We start from the raw sequence: 23,946 nt of genomic DNA on the forward strand, positions 1-23,946 counted from the left end.
GGTAGTTTACCCAACATGGCTTTGTAGATGAACATGTACCAATGACTGAGCCTCCATACAGGGTACAGTGATGAGTAAGTACTTTACAGTTAGTAACAAATCTCAGCGCACTGTGATAGGCGGTGTAAGAGTCGGGAGGAGCTGATAATTTATTCCGGCAAATTACTCAGACCTACTAATTAACCTAACCGAAGTTATTCTAACTTGTTCAGGTAATGGGCAGGTGCATTCATATAGATCAGATCACCATAGTCCAGCACAGGTATATACCTGTATGGCTGTATATATATATATATATATATATATAAATATTAAATGTTATAAAAAAAGCAATGGAAATACTAAATTAAACTACAAATACTTCAATACTGTATTCAAGTAGAAACAAATGTAATAATAATAGCTTTATTTGTAATGCACCTTTCATGCAAGGATGCAGCTCAAAGTGCTTAACACAACAAGATGAGATGCAGAAAAACAATAAAATAAGCAAAACGTTTAAAAAATAAGACATAAAAGTTTGGTCATAATATAACAAAACATGAAGTAGCAATACCACAGTATAAGTAAAAGTCCTGCATTAAAAAGGTAAGCATGTACAGTATTAGCATTAATGGTCATTAGGTATAACGGCCCTTTTCACAATCAAATTGATCATATTATTGGATTTAATGGATTATCATTGTTGATGCAAAATGTGTACATCATGTCAATGTTGCATCTAGTAAAGGTGTAGTTAACTATAGCTATTGTGCAGTAAAGGTACTATGTTTGCCTCTTAGTAGTAGAGTGGACATTTAAAGTACAGCAAAAAATTATACTCAAATAAAGTGCACAAATGAAAAGTACTATTTAAGCAAAGTAAATCAGCAGATGTAGGAATACTTTGAATGCAGGCCTTTCCTTTCCTTTTGAATACTGCTTCCACGTCCTCAGTCTGCAGGGTCACCTGAGGGGAAAAAACTCACCTGAAGTAGAGACATGATATCACCTAGACTCTGCTGCCCCCTGCTGGAAGTCCCTCTCAAATACACTCTGTTACAACATCAAAGTTATAACAGTTTAAAAGTTGCAGGAAGTTGACTAACTGAAAGAATGTTTGGAACCAGCCTCACAAAGTAAGTGGGACTCTTTTACTGGTTCCTTGTGAGAAGTTATATGGCACTGTTATATTATGGACAGGTAATGCAGGCTCCTTCTGCAGGAGTTGTCCCAGCATTGTCTGTCCCCCAGCAGCGGGAGCCTCTTGTCCCCTCTTGTTCCCAATTGTTGTTCCCTGCTGCTCCCTGCTGCTCCCTCCCCTTTCCCGGCTCCTCCTCTGTAGGCCAGGGCTTCTCGCTCCACCGAGCAGATCCTCCAACAAAAAAAAAACTTTCCGTGCCGGCTTCCTGAAACTTCTGTGCAACTTATGGAAGGGGAAGCGTAAGAAATGAGAAATAAAGAACCATGGTACTGATGACCGAGCAGGCGGACAGACCTCTGACCCCGGCCTCCACACCGGAGCAACTTCTCTACTCCCGCGGGAATCGGACGACGTAAGTCTGGATAAGATGGAGAGGAAGGGCCCGGGCTGCCTTCCAGGCCTAATGCATTGTGGTTATTTGCATTCATATCCTGTAGTTGTTATATGAAACACCGTGCTCACTTTTGTATGAATGCATACGTGGCACGGAATAAGCAAATAACTCGCATGTAAGCGACAATACTTTACGTAATATGCTAGTTTTGAATTATAACAATGGTCTGCTCTGCTCCACAATGCATTACTTACAGATGTACTGCATACTTAATGTGTTGGTACACGTTTGACAGTCTTGTGTAGGTGATTTATGTGCAGAAACATAGAGAATAGTGTCCTGTGTGATGTCTCCAGGTCTGATGTGGATCATGGGGGGGAGAGGAGACAGAGGAAGCATGGAGGGTCCCCTGCAGACCCCCAGGTGGGTGGGGACCCAGAGGCAGACCCCTCAGAGAGCAGGAAGAAAGCAGCAGGCATGAGGTGAGGTGCTCTTATTGATACAAACTAGTATAGCTGAATGAATCGGACAACGTATTGCTGTTTAATTCATTTTTATTGCATATTCAAGCAGTACAGGATTGGATGATTCTTCTCTGTTTACATTTTTTTTTCTCATGAAAAATCAATCAATACATTTTAAGTTGTTATCTATTTGTTAGGTCCTTTATTTCAACAGGTAGTCCCACTGTAAGCATGTAGCTATACAAATGTAATAACCGGATCATAGCTTAACTCCTGTTGCTATTTATACTTAATACATGTTTACTCTTATTTTACTTTTATTATTTTAATTCCCGTTTATATTCCATGTATAATATCTGTGTTTCTTCTATTCTGTTGCTGCCTTGACAAGTGAATTTCCCTATGGGGACTATTAAAGGCCCATCTTATCTTATCTTAAAGGGCCCATGTCATGCTTTTCTGGTTATTACCCATCCCCTTGTGTGTTATGAAGGTTTTTCTGCATGTAAACGGTCTGCAAAGTCACAAATCCTCAAAGTACACCCTGTAGCGAGTAAAACTCAGAAAAGACCTGTCTATGCTGCCCCAGAACGCCTCGTTGGAGATTTTCTTTTTCAATTTTTTTCTTCCGGGAACCAAGTGACGTAACGACAACCCCTCCGTGGATTGGTCAAAATGGACCAATCCGTGGAGCCGTTACGTTACGACCGCGGAGCCGTTCCTCACACACACACACACTCAATCTTTTCTCAGCTGCAGCTCCGCCAACGACGGCGGGACGCTGTGAGTCGGTGTGTGAGCACACACACAAACTCCCAGCTAGGGTGTGTGTGTGTGTGTTCGGGATGGTTTCGCTGTCTCGCAGACGGCCACTGGGCTCATAGGGAGGGGGGGGGCAGGAGCTCCAACAAGCCGTTTAGGACAGAGAGTGAATACACATACCATTCAGAGATGCTGTATGAGAAACCTATGTGAGTTTGGCAAATTGCACAATATAAATCTATTCTAGTAGACCTCAACAATGGAATTATGATCAGTAGAAATGGCCATGACATGGGACCTTTAAACACACAGTTTAAGTATGGGCAGAAAAACACAATTTAAACATTATTTTCTTATTAAGAGAAGCAATTACAATTGGATTTGCACTTTTGTCAATGTAGGCTTTTACAATTGATTGATAATAAAGGACATTGTTTATTCTATCCCTAAAACAGCTACTGTATATACATATTGTTGAATATTAAACAACTTAATCTAGATTCCTTGAGTGTAGATTACATCTAAACGTTCACATTTTGGATTGCCATTAACTGGATTGTTGCATAAATAGAAAATGTGGCCTCTACGGCAAACATGCTATTGTATATGAATTATCAGTGCTATATTGAAATGTGTAATTGTTCATTTGTAATACCCTAAAGAAAAACAAGGAATATCAATTATTTCTCTGATTAAACAGGATCTATTCCACTAACGTTGTGAAAACAGCACTGTTAATGCACCAGTTACTGTCAACCTGCAAAAGTGGTGTTTACATACTGCTGTTGCTGTGTAAGCAGTCTTTATGTAACCACAGCTGACAGCAAAGCCAAATAAAGAACACCTTTACTTAAAGTGGACCTATCATGCTATATTTAAATGATATATTGTAGGGCCATACCTATATAAGGTATATTTATACGTTTCTGTTTTCAAAATACCAAACATCATGCATTTTAGCCATGCCTCATTTCGCTCTATTTGCTGTTCTCCAGCCCTGTTTTTGCAGCGGGCTGATTCTGTGAGCTGCAGCTGACCACGCCCCCCTGCAGGAGAGGGGAGCCGCTCTGATCAAGTCAGAAGAGGGGGAGAAAAATAGATCTCCGTCCTCCGTGTTTTATTATAGCCTATTATTATATAGAGTCGTTATAGAGTGGCGAAGTCACGCCCACATACTTCCGGGTAATGGGACCTTATTTCGGAAAAATTATGCATTGAAGTCAATGGGGAGAGAAAACTTATCTTTCGATCCCGTTTGAATTGTGCCACGAATTACACATATGATGTTTGTCAATTTAAAAGATAATTTTGCAAGTCAAAAAAAAAAAAATGTGTCGTAAAATTGTGAAGTAACACATTTGTTTGTGTGAAACGCTCAATGAACTACATCTCTGGTCTCACAGAACAACACACGTCACCAAGATGGCCGTCACTACTGTCAACAAAACGATTGGCTACCCTCACTATCACCACAATGAAACACGTCCTGAAGAATGTCATGCAAAGCTGCCTGCCTTTCTTTGATTCTCTCTGCACTGCCTGGTCGTTTTAATGTTTAATGTCAACCATTTGTGCAGATAGCATGAAGTAGAGAAGATCGCTAGCGTTAGCGTTAGCATTTCTCCCCCGGGCTTAAATTGTGTATTATAGAATGATCACACCGGTGACAGTACTATTCAAAGGGTTCACGAAATATGACTACTACTCTTACTGTTTAACATGTTGGGTTACTTCATGTTACTTCATGTTAAGGTCACAGTTTGTCTTAAAACTGTTGAAATATAAGACTTTGAAAAATATGCAACTAGAAAGACTACAAATTCCAGAGTCGCGTAAGTGATGTCACAATAGCTAAGATCAGCGCCATATAGATATAATTATCTATATGGCGCTGGCTAAGATAAGATAACTTTAACAAGATGCCTGTGTGCTTAGTACCAGGTTGTTATCATACCAGCAATGGGTCTTGCTCATTCTTTCGCTTCCCGTCTGATGAAAGGACTAGGAGTGTCTGGATCAAGCTAGCTAGTAGCTAGCACATTAGTTAGCATTACAGCCGTGTCATTTTTATTAGCCTTAACATGAAGTAACATGAAGTAACCCAACATGTTAAACAGTAAGAGTAGTAGTCATATTTCGTGAACCCTTTGAATAGTACTGTCACACCGGTGTGATCATTCTATAATACACAATTTAAGCCCGGGGGAGAAATGCTAACGCTAGCGATCTTCTCTACTTCATGCTATCTGCACAAATGGTTGACATTAAACATTAAAACGACCAGGCAGTTCAGAGAGAATCAAAGGAAGGCAGGCAGCTTTGCATGACATTCTTCAGGACGTGTTTCATTGTGGTGATAGTGAGGGTAGCCAATCGTTTTGTTGACAGTAGTGACGGCCATCTTGGTGACGTGTGTTGTTCTGTGAGACCAGAGATGTAGTTCATTGAGCGTTTCACACAAACAAATGTGTTACTTCACAATTTTACGACACATTTTTTTTTTTTGACTTGCAAAATTATCTTTTAAATTGACAAACATCATATGTGTAATTCGTGGCACAATTCAAACGGGATCGAAAGATAATCTTTCTCTCTCCATTGACTTCAATACATAATTTTTCCGAAATAAGGTCCCATGGAGGTCCACCGGAAGGGGAGGGACTTCGCCACTCTATTCATTTGTTTTAAAGCTCAATAAATAACAAAGAAGACCTTTGACCGGCACTTTTCTAATTTTGTCCGGAAGATTTAAACTTTAACGGACATCTTGACCGGCGAAAGAAAACCTAACTGAAACTCTGCCGCACGGTCCCCTCGTTCCTTGGAAGAGGCGGAGAGGTGGGTGTTTGTCATCTGCTGGTGGACTAACCGGAGAGAATTACAGTGCTTGCCTTCGGGGAGGGATTGCATTGAATTAAAGCAGCAGGAGCAAACGCTTGCCTCGGGGAGGGAGAAAAAAAGCCACAGCGGATAATAAACAGAAGGGTAACCATGCGCGGGAAGTCTTCTTCGCTGCTTTTGTGGCAGACTACAGCGCCACTTACAGGCCTGGCATATGTACTACAGCGTCTCCAGCGCTTTCGAGCGGCAAGGGCCGGCCGTGGCCCAACCCTACATTCCCCTGATAGGTGGAGAGTTGGCCCAATAGCCGTAGCGCCACCGTCCTGACGTCAGGACAGTGTTCAAATCTGGATCAGTTTTTATCAGATCTGTTGCAGCCCCTTTTTTAGAGATGTTGGTATGGTGGAAAATAGAGAGGGTTGTGTTTTCTGACACTTGGTGAGTTCCCTGGAACACCGGGGACACATATTCATGTATAAAAGACGTACAAAAGTGCATTTTGCATGATAGGTCCCCTTTAAAGAAACATTCTGTGAGCGTGAGATCACACATCATGTTTGTATCAGGAGTTATAACGCTGGTATATCAGCCTTCCTGCTAAGGTGTCACTTTAACATTAACACTGACCTTTATCTGTCAGATTGAAACCTGTGGAGCAGCTTTCACCACTGCTGACTCCCAGTGAATGTGAAACAAAGATTGAACGGAAAAAGTCCCAGCCTACCCACGTATGTATAATTCTTATCTAATCATCAAACTCCTAACAAAATGGACACCTTTTTGCAGTTTCTTAACACAATAATACTCTGTGTTCTTTCAGATTTCAAAGACAACCCTCCATTATCATAAGCTATTCAAGGATGTCAGCAAAGATGAGCTCCTCAAACAAAGTAAGTTTCAGACTCTCTTTTCCCGTAAAGAAGCAAAGCCATGTTACTTAGTGCTGTTTGTTTTCACACAGGCTACACTTGCGCCCTGCAGAAGGACATTTTGTATCAGGGCAAAATGTTCATCTCTGATAACTGGATCTGCTTCCACTCCAAAGTCTTCGGTCGAGATACAAAGGTACGATACTGCAAGTGTTATGAAGTTCATGTTTTATGGCTGAAGTCCCTTGTATAACATGGCTGTGTTTTCTCCAGATTTCTATCCCTGCGGTGACTGTGACGTTTATCAAAAAAGCTAAAACTGCATTGTTAGTGCCAAACGCCCTTGTGATTGAAACGACCTGTGATCAGGTAAGAAAAGAAAATCATTTTTTTAACCCTTTTTGTCATAAACATGAACGTGATTCTAAAATAATATAATGTTTTCCAGCATGTTTTTGTGTCACTCCTCTCCCGAAACACCACCTACACACTTCTGAAGTCCATCTGCATTCAGTTGGAGGTAAATATTTCTAATGAACACATATGTGTCCTGATATAATGAAATGCTTTTGATTTTATAAAGAACAATTCTAGTATGAACATTTGGTGAAGATGAGAGATGAATGGATAAACTCAAAATTCATACAACTACTTCATCAAATATTTTATGCCCAAATATTAAACTTTTGCCGGTTCAGGCTAGACAGAAATACAGTTTATTACGGTCTAAACACGAATGAAAACCAAAAGATTTTAACCTTGAATTCTTTCTCTGGGGAACTATGCTTATCTTTTCCTTTTGGAGGTGGTGGAGACCAAAATGGGAGCTAACATATAGTTAATATTAGACTTATATTTATGATGTTACACAAACACCACTTCAAATATTTGCCAATTTTGCAACGTGTCTGCTGGATGTGTAAATGGATGATGATAATAATTTAGAGTTGATTTACAGATCTTTTCACATATCTTTATAAACTGGATTTTGTGATTACATGAGACTAATTAAATGGATTGAGTGATTGACAGCTACTGCTGAAAAGTGGCTAAAATGTCTTTAAAATACACATGAATGTATATGTATTCTGTCGTTGCAGGTGGAAAAGCCGTGTAGCAGCCCTGTTATTTCCTCCAGTGAAAACAGCTTCAGGGTGAAATGCCCATCCTCTCTTCCTCTGGTCAGTCTGGTTCTCCAATTTCATGTGATGTTTTTTTACAGGATGTATTTATTTTCTACTGGGATAAAAGATCTACAGAAATGCCTTGTTCTCATGTTATACAACACCCTCTCTGTATGTGGTCCCATTGTGTATTATATGTATGTATGTGCACTGCAGGACTTTTCTGCAGACTTTTCTGCAGACTTCTCCGACCTCGATGGGGTTGTGCAACGAAGGCGTCACGAGATGATGGAGAGCAGCAGCTCCGGGTCTCAAACTCCAGATTACGACAAAATAAATGGTGCGTGCTCCATCCTCCTCCCTCTATGTCTACGTCTGCCCTTTACAAGCTACTGTACACTTACTTTAATCTGGTGGATACACTATTGTATGTGCTTAGGGTGTTGGGTTTCACTGTGGCCCAGACAGCCTTTAGTTTGCAAATAGCTGAAGGGAAGCCAAGAGAAATTTGAGCCGTCGAGGCTTTGCTTTGTGTTATAGCAAAGCCAGTTGGCATGGTGATGATCCCATTGAGTGATAATAACATCTTTAGATTTTATTGTTAGCTTCTTTTTTCATCTGTCAAGCAAACATAGAGCGCTTGTAGATCTGAAAAGACGTTGTTGTGTCTATTAATAATATTTACTCAGACACAAGTTCTTTTGTGTTTGTTCGAGCAGACTTCACCAGCCTCCCGGACACATTTCTGAGTGCCGTGAAGAGCGGGGAGGTTTCAGTCCACGCAGACGTTCACCTCCAGACTCCAAGCCAAAAACACGGAGCTGCCCTGAATAACGGTAGTTTGAAAATACATCTTTAATTAAAAGAAGCTTTAAGGAGTTAGTGTATCCCAAAATAAATTCAATTAAAGCAATCAATGTTTATTTAAAGGAATAGTTTGACAAATACTCTGGTTTGCCATTTTGCTGAGAGTTACATGACAAAGATCCATACCACTCTCATGGCTTCATAGTAAAAAATAAAGCCACCACCATCAACTGGTTAGCTTAGCTTAGCACTAACACTGGAAACAGGAGAACGCCTGACTTTCTCAAAGATGTATAATCCCCCTGGTAAACTACTAGGGGCTGTTGTTACAGTTACATAACAACATATAATGTCTTAAGTAATGAGTTGAGAGGTTCATTAAGGGGATTTGTTCAACCTTTGGAAAAAGCCTGGCTAGCTGTTTCCCCCTTTTTAAAATAATAATAATAATACATTATATTTGTATATTACTGGTACCTTATACATGCAGCATAAAAAGCTTTAAAAAAAGGGAACATATACATATAATAGAATAAAAAACCGGTAGAGAATTACATTATTAATTAAAATAAGATAGGGAGGGGGGGGGGGTAAAGAGAAAAAAAAGATAATATTATAGAATTCATAGAATGCAAAACCTAAGATGGGAAATAATAACCACTAAATCATTAAAATAATAATAACAATAAAGTTAAAATAATTATAATATTACCATACAGACATGGCAATAAGAAGAATTAAAACAATTCAAATAATGTATACAAATGTATGTGTTTATTATTAATATGTTCTAAAAAGTTTATATGCAAGTTATTTAAATATATAGTTTACTCTGCATTGTGTTTGGATATATTCGAAAATAATAATTAAATGTGAACACTATGCTAACCCTGTAATAGTTGTTGTATGATATTTATGGTATAGATTGGAGAGTGGTATTGTTATATAATTGTAATAATATCTATCGTTCTGTTTTTCCTTGTAGGGGGTACTAAGCTCAAAGGCAAATCCTCACAGCCCATGTCGTTACACACCATCCTCCTCATCTATTTGTTTCTGTGAGTAACCTTTCATTATGTGGCATACGAGACTCTGACAAGGCAATTGATTTATTGATTCATATTCATCACTTGGGCATGTTGGTCATTGTTCTGTGTGTTTAATGTTTGATCTGTCACTGTGTGTGTGTGTCTCCTCACAGAGTTAGTGTCCTCGTCCTGTCCTCCTGTTACATGGCTTTCAAAATTGTGGCTCTTGAGCATCGTTTGAGCTCCTTGGTGTCCATGGGGGAACACATCCGTAATGAGTAAGAGATAGATTCACATGTTACTGACGTGGTATTGGTGTTAGAGTTACCAAACAGTAAAACAATTACTCATACTATTTGATTTATTTTGGTAGTTAAGTTTGTTTATGATATAAGTGCAAATGTTGTTGCAGAAATGCTGTGAGCCGCAGACCCCAGGATGAAGTGAATGCTGAGATTTTTGGAGAACTTTCTTCGAACTTATTCAAGCTGGAAAAGGTTTGTCCCCTTTTTGTGAACACAGCAACATATGGTCACTGAAATCTAAAGTTCTCTAGTTTTAATATTTGTCATATCATATATCAAAATGTTATGAATTGATTTCCATTTTCCAAGTGTCATATTAACTAACATTTAAAGTAGTGCAACAAAAAAAAATGCGTAGTGCCAAATTCCATAAAAAAACATGTTAATTTTTGTAACAGTAGTGTGAAGGTTATATTATTATCTGGGCTCTTGTGAGTTATTTTCTGTACAACAAAGCTAAAGCCAGGAGACGATTAGAATAGCTTAGCATAAAGAGTGGAAACAGCCAGCTGGCTCTTATCAATGGCAACAAACAATTTACTAACCACCAGCTCTTAAACCTACTAGTTATCAAGTTAAATCTAGTTTTTTTATCCAGAACAAAGTCTACAATGTATTTGTTAGAACAATCATTAACAGAGGAGGACATTGCAGTCAGCCCTTTTTCTGTTGTCTCTCTTTATTAGAAAAGTTCATGTTGCAAATTGTGCGTAGCTGTGGTTGAGGCAGACACATGTAACACAAGCAATAACCAGAGCTTCCTTTTTATCAGTGACTCTCAAAAGGGTTCGGCAGATGGGAGATTGGAGGGGGGGGGGAGGAATTTATCGATGATCTGGTTATCAATATGCTGACATGGAAGCTGTGATGTTTTGCCTCTGTGTTGCCGAGGCTGCTGTGTGTTAGACGGCAGGTTTTGCTGAGTCGTGTGTTCAGTGATAAGAGTTCTGCCGAACTATGATCCCGCTGTTCACTGTTGGCAGTGATCCACCAATAAAAAAAGCATGACATGTAGCATAACTTAATTACTTTGGGAGTTTTTATTTATCTGTTGCTCTTTAATGTTTTTGATAATGGTATCACACAACCAGAGTTACAGCGTTAAATTTAGCTTTTTTCTGCTGATAAGAAGGCCCTGACACACCAAGCCGACGATAAGCGGTCAATGTGTTCCTAGTTTTTGCAGTGTATGCCATGCCAAGACTCATCAGTAGTCATCTCCACCCTTTATCTCATTGACGTTTATTAATAGTTCATACCTGTTTTCCAGTTGCATTGTCTGGGATGACTGTTGTCTATGCTTATACACACTTTTCGCTATCAATGCCAGGTGTTTTGGCTTCGATCTTACGCTTTAGTACCCAGAATATCCCAGCAGGACTTTGGTGTGTTGTAATATAGTCCAGGGTAGCATTAGAGGGTTAAACAAATAAGATATAACATGGTAAACATTGAGCTTTAGAGTTGCTAGTAGGCAGGTTTGGATTAATTTGGACAGAGCCAGTCTAGCTGTTTCCCTACATTTTCATTGTTTATGCTAAGCTAAGCTAACCATGTGCTGGCTGTAGCTTCAAATTTAAAGGACAGATATAATAGTGTTATTGATCTTCTCTTCCTAATTTCGTCAATGCTGTTTTTGAAAGATTCTATGGAGGTATCTGAAGTTATATATACTTAATTGTGGTTTATTATTTTCTATCTGAGCATGTTGTCCTTCATCTTTTATATCCTAGATTCAGAGGAGCCTGCGGAAGCTACTTGAAGAGACTTAAAAGAAGACTTTTTGTCTGTCCAGACAGAAGCTTTACTTTCTCTGTTAAAAAAAGGTTGGTTTATCACTGAAGATCAGCAGTGATCACATTTGGTTATAGATTTGTTGCCAAAGCACAGACGGATCATACACAAAGCTTTCTTAAAACTGTGTGAACTTTAACTTAAATTGTGCAATAATAGCTTCTTTCCACTTTGCACTCAGGACTATTTTATTACTATTTCTTTAGAAAATCTTGTGCTGGAGGGTAAATGGAAGCAGTGTGTTAGTGAAAAGAAAGCTTAGGCATTGATGCAGTATTTATCAGAGCTTTTAATTTGCATTTCACAATAGAAAGGTATTTTTAAAGGTCCAAAGGTCATATTTCAATGTCTTTTAAACATTTCTTAAGAGGTCAACTTGTGCTATTTAGATTGTTTATGTTAGAATTGAATTGCAGATTAATTGTATGTATGTCATGTATATAAATAACTTAGATAGGGATGTTAGTAAAATATATTTTAATGACATTTATAGGCAACTTCCTCTTATAGTAGTAGCAAAAGATTAAAATGTGTCTGTAAGGGCTTATGTGAATAGAAGTTTGCCAAGTGAAAAGTTTGATATACATTTTTATTGTAAATTAGTCCCAATCTGTACTTTTTAACCATGTAAATTGCAGGTTTATTCAGGTTAATAGATACATTCTCAGCTTATAGAAAAACAGTCCTGCACATTTCCATAGAAACTTTCTTCATGGTTGCTGTTGAGTGGTTGTGTTTATAGACCTTTCTTTCATTTCAGGGGCAATAGAATAGAGTGAGCTTGTGTTTTAATAAACTGGTGGTTTGTTTGCATTTAGATCACAGACTCTGCTTTAAACTATTGTGTTGTGTATTAACTATTAAGTCCTGAAATAAATGTCTCTCATAGAATTTCTGTACAACTGAATTTGTATTTTTTTTGGAGCAGCGAGTGTCTCACATGTCTGACCACACGGTGACGCACACGCAGAGCATAAACAAATGAATGCAAACTCTCATATAACTATGATGTTTGATTGATTGATTGATTGATTGATTGATTGATTGATTGATTGAAAAGTTTATTAACAGCTTGTATATTGGGTACAGTACAGTACAGCTCAAAACATACAATTGTTAAGGGGATGCAGACCAGAGAAAGACTTTCGTCTTGTTTACATCAGGGTCCCCCATTTCCAATTCATCATATCATTTAAGACATATAAGACATATTTGACATACAGATGGCTTATTTACAATTTACATACAGGTGGTTTTTTACATACAGATGGCTTATTTACAATTTTCATAGCTTATTTACAATTTTCATGTAACCTGATCTCAAGTACTGATGCTAGTTAGCAGTGGTCTAACAAGTATTCAGTTTACTCACTGTGACATGTGACATCTATTTCTGGTCTGTTGGTTTTATACCTGTTAGGGCGGGATATCTTGCCTTGAATTTTTTCTTATTAGTACAGGTGACATCATATATTTCCAGCATTAACCTCGCCCAACTTAAACCTGGTTAAAAGGCTTATCAGCCAGAGTGATTGAGAACACCTGAGAGGGTGACATTTATTCAAGTACTGTACGAATAAGAGTTACTTGTACTTTTTACACACCACTTTACTGGTATTACAGGGAGATATTGTACATTCAAGATACTCCATAACAAGTAGGCTACAAGTCTTCTATTGTGAATGTAAGTATTATCAAGAAAAAACAATTTAAAGGGGACCTATCATGCAAAATGCACTTTTGTACGTCTTTTATACATGAATATGTGTCCCCGGTGTTCCAGGGAACTCACCAAGTGTCAGAAAACACAACCCTCTCTATTTTCCTCCATACCCAAATCTCTAAAAAAGGGGCTGCAACGGATCTGATCAAAACTGATCCAGATTTGAACACTTCTATGACGTCACAGAAGTGGCGCTACGGCTATTGGGCCAACTCTCCACCTATCAGGGGAATGTGGGGTTGGGCCACGGCCGGCCATTGCCGCTCGAAAGTGCTGGAGACGCTGTAGTACATATGCCAGGCCTGTAAGTGGCGCTGTAGTCTGCCACAAAAGCAGCGAAGAAGACTTCCCGCGCATGGTTACCATGGTTACCCTTCTGTTTATTCTCCGCTGTGGCTCTTTTTCTCCCTCCCCGAGGCAAGCGTTTGCTCCCGCTGCAAACGCTTGCGGGGAGGGATTGCTCAATGCAATCCCTCCCCGTCGAGGCAAGCACTGTAATTCTCTCCGGTTAGTCCACCAGCAGATGACAAACACCCACCTCTCCGTCTCTTCCAAGGAACGAGGGGACCGTGCGGCAGAGTTTCAATTTCAGTTACTTTCGCCGGTCAAGATGTCCGTTAAAGTTTAAATCTTCCGGACAAAATTAGAAAAGTGCCGGTCAAAGGTCTTCTTTGTTATTTATTGAGCTTTAAAACAAATGAATAACGACTCTATATAATAAAACACGGAGGACGGAGATCTCTTTTTCTCTCCCTCTTCTGACAGCCCAGCAGCTGATCAGAGCACGGCTCACCTCTCCTGCAGGGGGGCGTGGTCAGCAGAATCAGACCCGTAGACAGCAAACAGCACATAGAGCGAAATAAGGCATGGCTAAAATGCATGATCTGTTTGGTATTTTGAAAACAGAAACGTATAAATATACCTTATATAGGTATGGCCCTACAATATATCATTTAAATATAGCATGATAGGTCCACTTTAAATATCCAAATAAATGAAGAGAAGTTGCCCTTTTGAGGGAATATCCAATGATGTACTTTATACATGTACTATTTTAGTAAAGTATGTGTACTTAATACGTCTTCTACCACTGTATTTACACACTATACTTTACCCTGCTGTTTGTGCATCTTATTTGCTTTTAGTTTTATCATGCAGAACATCATGCACTTCAATTATGGAACAGAATTTTTTTAATGTACGTCAGCTTATATTTTTACATTTTTTTTATATGCTTATATATCTTATATGTTTGTTTGTTTGTATAGTTTCTTAATATTTAGATGTGGAGAGCTAAGCATAATAATTTCATTTTACAGTGCAACTGCCTGTCATACTGGATATATCTATAATATCTTCCTTTTTGTAACCTTTAGATGTTAATATATAAATATACTTAAATAAATGCACTGTAGGCAGGTATTCTGTTTAGATATATCAGCACATTTCATACAAGAAGCTGCAAACAAAAGATAACAATATCACATATAAATAGACGGATTACAAAAGCAGTAACATTCAAAATAAACCTATGTAATGTGCATTTACAAAATCTGCTTTCTGGGTGTTTATTTCACAACAAAGAAGACCCGCCCCCTCGTGAGTTTTGAACCAATGACACGCGCGCCTCCACCTCCCTTCTGCCTATCAACCCGCGTGCAGCCCACTGCATGACGTAACACCCAGTCTGAAAGTGCAATGGCGATATTGGACAATAACAGCCATCGCTTTCGGGGGACCACATCTTTATTATGTGGCTAATTTTGAAGAAAACTAGCTGCAAAACCACTAATAATATCGGCACGGTGCACGAGCGACGACCCGCGACCAGGAGAGGAGATTTCACATCCTCTGCACGCGATGACAGTTTAGACTAAAACAAAAAAAACGCTGGTAAGTGCAAAGTCTGGTGATTGCAACAGGATTTGCAAATAAGCCATTTCCAGTTGCTTAATGGTCGCTTTCAGGCTTGCAAGCTTCAGATTTCAAAGGGGCGTGGCGGCGTGCTGGGTACCACTTCTGACTAAAAGGATGCTGATAGCTTAGCAACAGCGACAAGGAAGCAGAGCAGAGACAATGGATGTGCGATTTGTCAGCATCGTTACTGGGTAGGATGAGCAGAGCGTGTATTGTGTGAGTGTAAAGAGAGGCAGCAGCATCACTTTGTGCCAAGTCAACCACAAGAAGCAGCCATGAATGCAGACTCGAAATGTAAACAAAGGGTGTGGGCCTCTCAGCTGGCCTGTGATCAGGAACCATGTTGGGTATTAAGGCAGGATAGGATTTCACTCTCCTGTTTCAAAGACTGATACACAGGAAATGATACACCACAGCTCTTCTCTATAACTATTGCAAGTCTTCTTCCCCCCCCCCCCCCCTCCAGGTGTGACGTGTGAACAGACACCATGGCCACACAGGAGCCGTCCCCCCCCTCCTCCATGGAGAGCAATAAACCCGGCTTCCCCAAGAAGATCCTGGGCAACAAGCTGGAGGACAAGCACCTGTGCAACTGCTGCCACAACATCCTGCGACGGCCCTTTCAAGCCCAGTGTGGACATCGCTTCTGTTCCTACTGCTTCAACAGGACTGTCAGGTGAGGGCAGAGAAGCACAACTAAAAGGCTGCAAGTAAAAGTCCTGCATTTACAAATGTACCTACATAAAAGTACCGAAATATTAGCATTAGAAAACACTGAAGTTGCAGAAATATAAGTCATGCATTTACAAATTGACTTGAATAAAAGCGCAGATAATTAGCATCAGAAAACACCGGAATTGCAGAAATATATGCAGAATGGCTCATTTCAGAATAATAAAGAAATATACATGTTATTATTGTAATGTTAGGGTATCTGCAGAGTGTAATGTAGACAGAGTATGAATATTCTATTGCATGTAAAATTCCTGCATTCAAAATATAACTTAACCTTTTTTTCAAGTGCTGAGCAGTCTAATCTTTAATAATACACGTTCATATATTTATTGATTATGTTCTTTATTTAAAAATGAATCAGAAAAATAATGTAATTTTTATCACTGGGTATCTAATTTTTCAATATTTTTGGATTTGCTTTTTAGTGAGTATAATGTATTTGTATTGCAGTAATGGACCCCAGAAGTGCAGTGCCTGTATTAAAGAGGATATTTTTGAAGAACCTACATCGCTTTTGAAACAAGGATGTGTAAGTATTAACATATCAGAACATTTTACTTTTTGAGTTAGTGAATTTCTTAATATAACCTATACTATGAACTCAGAATTAGGGTTTCTTATCTCTATTATTGATTCATAATCGTATCGTAAAAGTAAGGTCAGATTATAGTGACGCCTGTTACGGTTTCCCAAAGTTGATCAAAACCCCCCAAATGTTCAATAGAAATCATTATCATTGGAAAATGTACTCAAATAATACTTCAAACAGCTCACTGACCTGAATCCACACATGACAGTTCTGTAGCTCTGAGGGTTTTTTCAGACTAGGAGCTGGAAGAAAGCTGCCTCATGCTTTATTACTGAGCAGATATGCAGGACAAATGTCTTTACTTTTCTCAATGCACTCCTAGAAACACATGTTAACATACAGGGCTGAAGAAGTTGTGAATATACAGCTTTCCTGAACATGAATGATCCATTAAGTGGAACAGGGACGGTGGAGAAACATCGCAGTGTGACAGCATGTCCATTTTTGTTCAGGCTTTTCCTGACAACGCAGTTCGGAGGGAGGTCGAAAACCTTTCAGCTGTTTGTATCCATGAAAATTGCACTTGGAAAGGCAGCATTAAAGACTATGAGGTAAGGTGACGTTTGACCTACTTTCAGGATTTTTAACAAACAAAATGTGAGGTGTTTTTGAGCTGTGCATGAAGACTTTACTTTTTACAGCTGAACCACGAGGGAAAGTGTGAGTTCATGATCCTCCCCTGCCCCTCCTGTAAAGAACGAATCCGCTTCAATGAACAGGAGCGCCATAATGAGCGAGAGTGCCCGGAGAGAACACTCAACTGCAAGTACTGCAAGGAGCCATTTCACTTCAAAAACATCAAGGTATGAAATAATTTATTTAGACTTAGCTAAGATGCTGGGCTCGTCTGAGTCGGTGCAGCACATCACAGCAGCTCTTTGTGTTATTTAAAGGAAACATTGTCAGCTTTGTTGTTTTGTTTTGTTCCAGGCACATGATGAGATCTGTCCCAAGTACCCGATGATCTGTGAAGGCTGTGCCAAGAAGAAAATACCCAGAGAGAAGGTGAGACTGGTAACACATGCAGAGCACATGGAAACATGTTGTTGCAGGATAAAGGTCACAGCCCCATGTAGCTACTTATTACCAGTTTGTGCCTCGTGTGTGTTAGTCACAGAGCTTAATATTATGTTTATCTAAACACTTGCACAGTATGTTATTTGGACATCTTTGAAGGTATTTCCAGGATCCTCAGCAACAGCAGAGTCTCTTGAAGGCATCTGGAAATACAAATAATCTGTCAAGATATAAAGGTTTTAAGATAATGAAAAAAATGTCTCTGCTATTTAAAGGTTGGTATTTTTTAATGAAAATAAAGAAAACTGCTTTGATAGGCTCCTGTCTTTGCAAAGATGGAGGATTATATATATATATATTTATTATATTTGTTATCTTAGTCCTTTTAACTCTGTTACTAGCTATAAATGTTGTTAATTCACTCTCTTGGTTCTTCAAAGATTGCCAGGCAGCTTTGTTAACACTGATGTAAGATGAATACATGAGATGCACACACTGCTACTGGTAGCTGCTATGCTAAGTTAGCTCCTAATAATGAATGGACTTTTATTCTTTATTTTTCAGTACGTGGACCACATTAAGTTCTGCAGCAAATTCAGAACACCGTGTCGATTTCATGTCGTGGGATGTGATATGTCTGTAAGTAACATGCCTGTCTTCTCAATGAGAAATATAAATATATATTTTCAAACACACACATTCAGTTTTGGGACTGTATGAAAAATATCATGTGGGCGAAAGAGGTCAGATGATGGAGTGGATTTGGTTGTCTGAATCTGTTTTGGAAGAGTCTATTCCAATTTCTTCCTCATCTGATATTGTTATCCCTTCTGAGATAAAAAAAAATTAATATTTACGTCACAAAGATGGCTTTCATTTTGTTTTCTGAGATGTAATCAAGTTAAAAGTAATCGTCAGTTGCAGCCATAGTTTGTGGAAATCTTGCTTTTAAAAAAAAAAGTTTAATAAGAGAGCTAACACCCCTCTACACCTCGAGACTTTCACACAGTTCCTTGTACAGCTGATCAGACTCCCTGTATGTTTGTTTAATTTTCCTCCTGTTGCCTCCTTTTTTTGTAGGTGGAAAAGGAAAAGATTCATGACCATGAGCGCACCTATGCCTACGAGCACCTCAACCTGCTACTGCACTACATTATGGGCATGAAGGTGAGCATGGAGGGCCTGCAGCCCCAGGGACTGGAAGTAGCTGGACACAAGCTGCTGGAGCTCCAACAGTCCCTCAGGGAGCTGGAGGCCAGAGTCTCCCAGCTCAGCACCACCTCCTCTGGGCCTCCCGTGCAGGGAGCAGCCGCCGCCACTGCCTCCACCTCATCCTCCAGCTCCGGCCCCCCTGGTCCACCCACTTTAGCTCCTCTCCCTCCCCCTCCCACCCTGGCTCCCACTCTCTCCGTCTCTACCTCCTTCACCCCCCTGCCCAGCTCGGTGGGTGCGGCGCTGGAGCTCCAGCTCCACAGCGAGAAGACCAAAGTGGTGGAGCTGGGTCGCAGGTGTACGGAGCTCGAGGTTAAATCCGGCACGTTTGAAAATGTGGTGTGTGTCCTGAACAGAGAGGTGGAGCGGTTTGCCACCACCATGGAGGCCAGCAACCGTCAGCACAAACTGGACCAGGACAAGATCGAGGCTCTGAGTAACAAGGTAGGACTGGCCCTGCTCCACATTCTACACTACACTTTGTCTTCTGGGAGTAATGACTCAATTCTGAACACACAGACATCATACACTGATCCAATGTGACTTACACAGTATCTCTTATGTCCGTTGCAAACAAAAGTCCATAAAGCATAGAAAAAGACCCCCTTATAACCTCCGAAATGCCTGAGAATCATCATGATTTTAAGCTTTATTCAGTATGACAATAAGGTGATAGTTGTCTGTACATTGTAAACTGCTAAAAGCTATTTTTCGCTAAACTTTAAATGTACCATTCCTAAAATGGGCTAAAACACAGGATTCCCATATAGCACATATCATTACTCACTGAATCAGGATCATCAACATAGGGCTATTCCTTCCATTTATAAACATACAATTGTATTGTGTTGAAAACCTCTAAACATATTGACAACTCAATATTGTAATGTATTCTCCATAAAGAGAATGACCCCCAGAATGATGGCCTTTCTGAGTAACCCAACGTATTCTTGAAATAACAGCACAGTATATGTTTGATCACAGCGTGTGTGTGTTCCAGGTGCGACAGCTGGAGAGGACGGTGGGGCTGAAGGACCTCACGGTGGCTGAGATGGAGGGCCGGCTGAGGGAAATGTCTGCCACAACCTTTGATGGCGTCTTCGTCTGGAGGATCTCTGATTTCGCCAAAAAAAGACAAGATGCCATCGCTGGTCGGGCCCCTGCAATGTTTTCACCAGGTAACTTTGTCCATATTACAGATGAAAAGACAACATTTTGAACCCAATCTGAATCCGTTTAGACTTCTATTACAGAAGTTTCATTATTTACAAATGTGTAAAGATGAATTCCCTTTTCCTTTCAGCCTTTTACACCAGTAAGTACGGATATAAGATGTGTCTGCGGATCTATCTGAATGGAGATGGGACGGGGCGTGGCAGCCACTTGTCCCTGTTCTTTGTGGTGATGAGGGGACTGAGTGACGCTCTGCTCAAATGGCCTTTCAATCAGAAGGTAAAAGTCCTACAGACAGATCAATACTAAATATGCATAATAAAATGAGTTTACCAGAGCTCTTTGATCACAACTAGCAGACAGGATCAAAACCTAGCAATGCAACAACCTTCACAATTATACCCGTTTCCCATTTTTGGCGTCCTGTTTGAACTACATTTTAAACGCTCATATCCAGTTCAATATGCAGCCACCCATTCTATTACTACTTCCAATCATCTCAACAGTAATTTGCTAAATACTGGGTGCTTAACTGTTGTTTATAGTACCTGTTATTCATTAAATATGGTCCAGGAAGTTCGTCTTGAATAAAATATGAAAAGTGTTCAAACACATTGCACAATGATTTATAATACACTCAAACTGGATTTTACTTTATATTTCGTTCATTTTGAGGAAATCTATAGAAAAGCACCTTTCCTGTGATAAAGTTATTTACCAGAAATGTGTGCTTCAATTTATTTGATTGGCCATTAGGTCTAAACACAGTCTTAATTTATATCCAACAATGTTATAAATGGTAAAAAAAATACTCTTTGTAGCTTGAAGGCCTCTCTCATGTGTCTTATTTGCAGGTGACTCTGATGCTGCTGGACCAGAGCAACAGGGAGCACATCATCGACGCCTTTCGCCCTGATGTCACTTCATCTTCCTTCCAGCGACCGGTGAGCGAGATGAACATCGCCAGCGGCTGTCCGCTCTTCTGCCCGCTCTCCAAGCTCGATGCCAAGAATTCCTACATCCGCGACGACACCATCTTCATCAAGGCCATCGTGGACCTCACCGGCCTCTAGGCGGCCCGCAGGGTGCTACAGTTTGGCAACCAGGCAGCTCTTTGACCATTAAGGCTTTATTTTGGCTCAATCGTGGTCCCTTTAGGGCTCTGTTCAGGCATCTTACTGTCCCCTGCAGCTTTAGGGAGACACATGCTTGCAACTGCATGCGGCTGCAGTTTGCTCCGTACAGACGGCGCTGGCATTATCATATCCTTGTGATCTCTATGAGAGAACCACTGTCATTGCTGTACATTTCAGGTGCAAAACCTTTTTTCTTTTTACGTCACAACACCTGTCCCTTAGTGGATAAAATGTCACTTCAGTTGTGCACATATGTTTTCAGTAACACACAGTAAGGACACAGGAGCGAGCGCCAGTGCAGGTTGGTCAGTGCAGTGCTGAGAAGAAGCGGAGATGTCAGTGAACAGTTTTTGATGGAGTTAAAAACATATTTTTTGATCTCCTACGTTTGAAGAGGTGTTAGAGAACATGCAGTGTTTGAACCTTTGAAGATTGTAGATTATAGACAGTTGATGTGATCATTCTGATGATTTATAATAGAGTTAGAGCATGGCTTGGTGCAGTTTTTGCTTTTTCTTGCAGATTGTGGATATTGTGAGCTTCTCAATTCCAGTGTCGAGTGAATTTGCATAGACAAACGTGGAGTTATGTTATGAATAAGATTACAGGCATTTTTTTGCCTTTTTTTTGCGCTAAAGTGCATGCCGCTGGCGTTTTAAGTATATAATGGCTCCTAATTTGGACTGAGCTTTATGAAAGGTTCCTCGTTTGTTGTTAAACTTGTTAGTGAATTAGCCATCCGTGATGGTGGACATTGCCTGCATGTCTTTGGAACCAGGCTATTTACATGTAAAGTTAGTGTTGCGTATTTGTTCCTATTAGGGGTTGGTGGTTCTGATTGGTGGTTTGGTACATCTGTGGAAGATACAGTGGAGTTACCAAGGAGTCAGGGCAGCTTGCCAGTCAAGCCTGAGGCATACAACTCTGACAAACATACATAGCTGGAGTTTTCCCGCAGGATATGCTCACTAGCTCACATCTCAACACATAGTACTGTGCCCCCACCACAGACTGAGGTCAACACAGATTCCACGAAATGAAGGAATTGTTCGTTCCTTGTTTTCTGTCCATACAAGTATACAGTGCATATGTTTTTCTGCTGCTCTTAAGATAGAATACTGATGTGAAACTAATATATATGTTGGTGCAAATATACACGAGGTAAATGTATGTGGAGGCTGAAATAAGAAATTAAAGCCAGAGACTGTTAATATGTTGTTGTAGGACATTATTGACATTATTTAATGCAGATTGATGTTCAGTGCAGCCCCGGATAACTAAGATTTTAAATGTGCTCTCACTGATTTCCAATAGGGCACCATAAAAATCGACATTATATCCGTTTTAACATGTAGTTCTGCTACGTGTCCACCAGAGATTGCTGTTCTACTTACTTAGCATGCATGCTGAGGTTTTTAAGGTTCACGCTGGCCTGTTTGAAAACCAGTCTCGACCTGTATTGAAACCTCTCTGTGCATGGGAGGCTTCAATTCATTTTCACTATGGAGTTTCACCTTGGTTTACTCTGTGAGCCACGTGTGAAAGCGTTTATTTGTACTTGTTTGAAAGAAAATAATCATAGAATAGATATTATGTTATACCTGGTGCTGCGTCTGTTCAACAGAAGCTGCCGCCTATATTCATAGCAATTTATAAATATGTATTGTTCATATCATAATCTTAAAATAATCTATATAACAATGTTAATATACACGAGATGTTATAATAAACATAGTATTACTGAATACCTTATTAATTCTATATCTATATACCAACTTTTTCTTTGTCAAGATGGTTTGAACAGGCCAGGACGAGCCCTTTGTGCAGTAAGGACCTATGATTCCTTCTAGAGTGCAATATATGATTATGTCTGATAGATTTGATGACATCTCGGCTTAAAGGGTTTACAGAGGTCATACTCGACTTATTTGTTTACATTACTCACTATGGCGCTGAAGAACTGCAACTCATTTTGAATTTGTAGGTGCAAAGAATGGTGCTTTCCTCATCATTTAGCATAATAATATCACTAACATGAGAATCTGTAGCCAGGAGCTATTCATGAAGCTGGCTACATGAGGGTTCAGAAAGACCATTTTAATGTTGAATATTTCATGCTATTAGTGGGTTTTTATTACTAACTTTGAAAAAACCGTTTCAATAAAGACTGAGCATGGATGAACATGAAGTTTTCTAGTTATGTGCCAAAATCCAACATTACCTCCGCATACTAACAATGTTGTATTTGCAAGTTATTTTTTATGTTCTATGCTAAAATATGGTGCCAAATATGTTTATGTTCCAGTTTGTACTGCGTTGGATGTGTGCCATTTTAATATGATGCATGGGTCACTACTTCTGTATACACCAGAGGAGATAATGAGTACTGTCCCATGATACAAACCCTCTCAAGGTTTTCTGAATGTAAGCTTTCATTTGTTTATTTTTTCTAAAAAACAAAATAGCAGTTCTGTAAATGTGATGCAGTGGACTTTAACCAACTTTATTTGTGCACTTTGTATTGGTTGTTTGTCTAAACAGGGTATTTCATTGAGTGATTTGTGTATCTTTAAAATTCAGAGCCATATATATATTCTGATGTTGATAATATTGATGTATTATGCTACAAAGGACATGCAGTAAGAAATAAAGTTAGCTGGTTTCAGCTTGGTAATAATTTGTAATCCAATGTTTTGTTTAGTATTCAGTACTGTATTCAAAATCCTACTAAAGTATGTGTGAGAAAGCAAAATGTACTTCAAGTATCATAAGTAAATAAGATATTTGGAAGGGAAAAACATCTCTTCTTCATAAATGTATATTAATATTTGGGGCCTTTTTCTCTAAAATATGCTGTTTTTGTGAAATTGTATTTTGTAATCAACCTTCTGAGTGAAGTACAAGTACTTCCAAATTGTAAAGTACTTGAGTAA

The 23,946-nt window shown here is 39.4% G+C and overlaps 2 protein-coding genes across 3 annotated transcripts; both read left to right on the forward strand.

Annotated features, from left to right (window-relative positions):
- The first annotated feature begins 1,310 nt into the window (after positions 1-1,310).
- LOC117476774 (GRAM domain-containing protein 2B-like) lies at positions 1,311-12,405 on the forward strand. Of its 2 annotated transcripts, none has more exons than XM_034123508.1 (14): positions 1,311-1,535; positions 1,874-1,999; positions 6,225-6,312; positions 6,405-6,474; positions 6,546-6,649; positions 6,727-6,822; positions 6,902-6,973; positions 7,545-7,634; positions 7,794-7,917; positions 8,297-8,413; positions 9,370-9,442; positions 9,586-9,690; positions 9,825-9,909; positions 11,451-12,405. In XM_034123508.1, exons 1-14 carry the CDS (start codon positions 1,447-1,449, stop codon positions 11,487-11,489), a joined length of 1,278 nt encoding a protein of 425 aa, XP_033979399.1. In that variant the 5' UTR covers positions 1,311-1,446; the 3' UTR covers positions 11,490-12,405. The 2 variants fall into 2 exon arrangements, with proteins under 2 accessions (XP_033979399.1, XP_033979400.1); XM_034123509.1 differs by having other exon boundaries at positions 1,312-1,535; positions 7,554-7,634.
- A 2,537-nt stretch (positions 12,406-14,942) lies between these two features.
- Positions 14,943-23,693, forward strand: LOC117476319 (TNF receptor-associated factor 2-like). Its single transcript, XM_034122753.1, has 11 exons — positions 14,943-15,127; positions 15,618-15,827; positions 16,337-16,415; positions 16,928-17,026; positions 17,117-17,278; positions 17,406-17,480; positions 18,057-18,131; positions 18,573-19,148; positions 19,705-19,882; positions 20,008-20,156; positions 20,732-23,693. Exons 2-11 carry the CDS (start codon positions 15,640-15,642, stop codon positions 20,948-20,950), a joined length of 1,800 nt encoding a protein of 599 aa, XP_033978644.1. The 5' UTR covers positions 14,943-15,127; positions 15,618-15,639; the 3' UTR covers positions 20,951-23,693.
- Positions 23,694-23,946: the final 253 nt, after the last annotated feature.

This window comes from Trematomus bernacchii, unplaced genomic scaffold (genome assembly GCF_902827165.1).
Source record: "Trematomus bernacchii unplaced genomic scaffold, fTreBer1.1, whole genome shotgun sequence".
In the NCBI taxonomy this organism is placed as follows: Eukaryota; Metazoa; Chordata; class Actinopteri; order Perciformes; family Nototheniidae; genus Trematomus; species Trematomus bernacchii.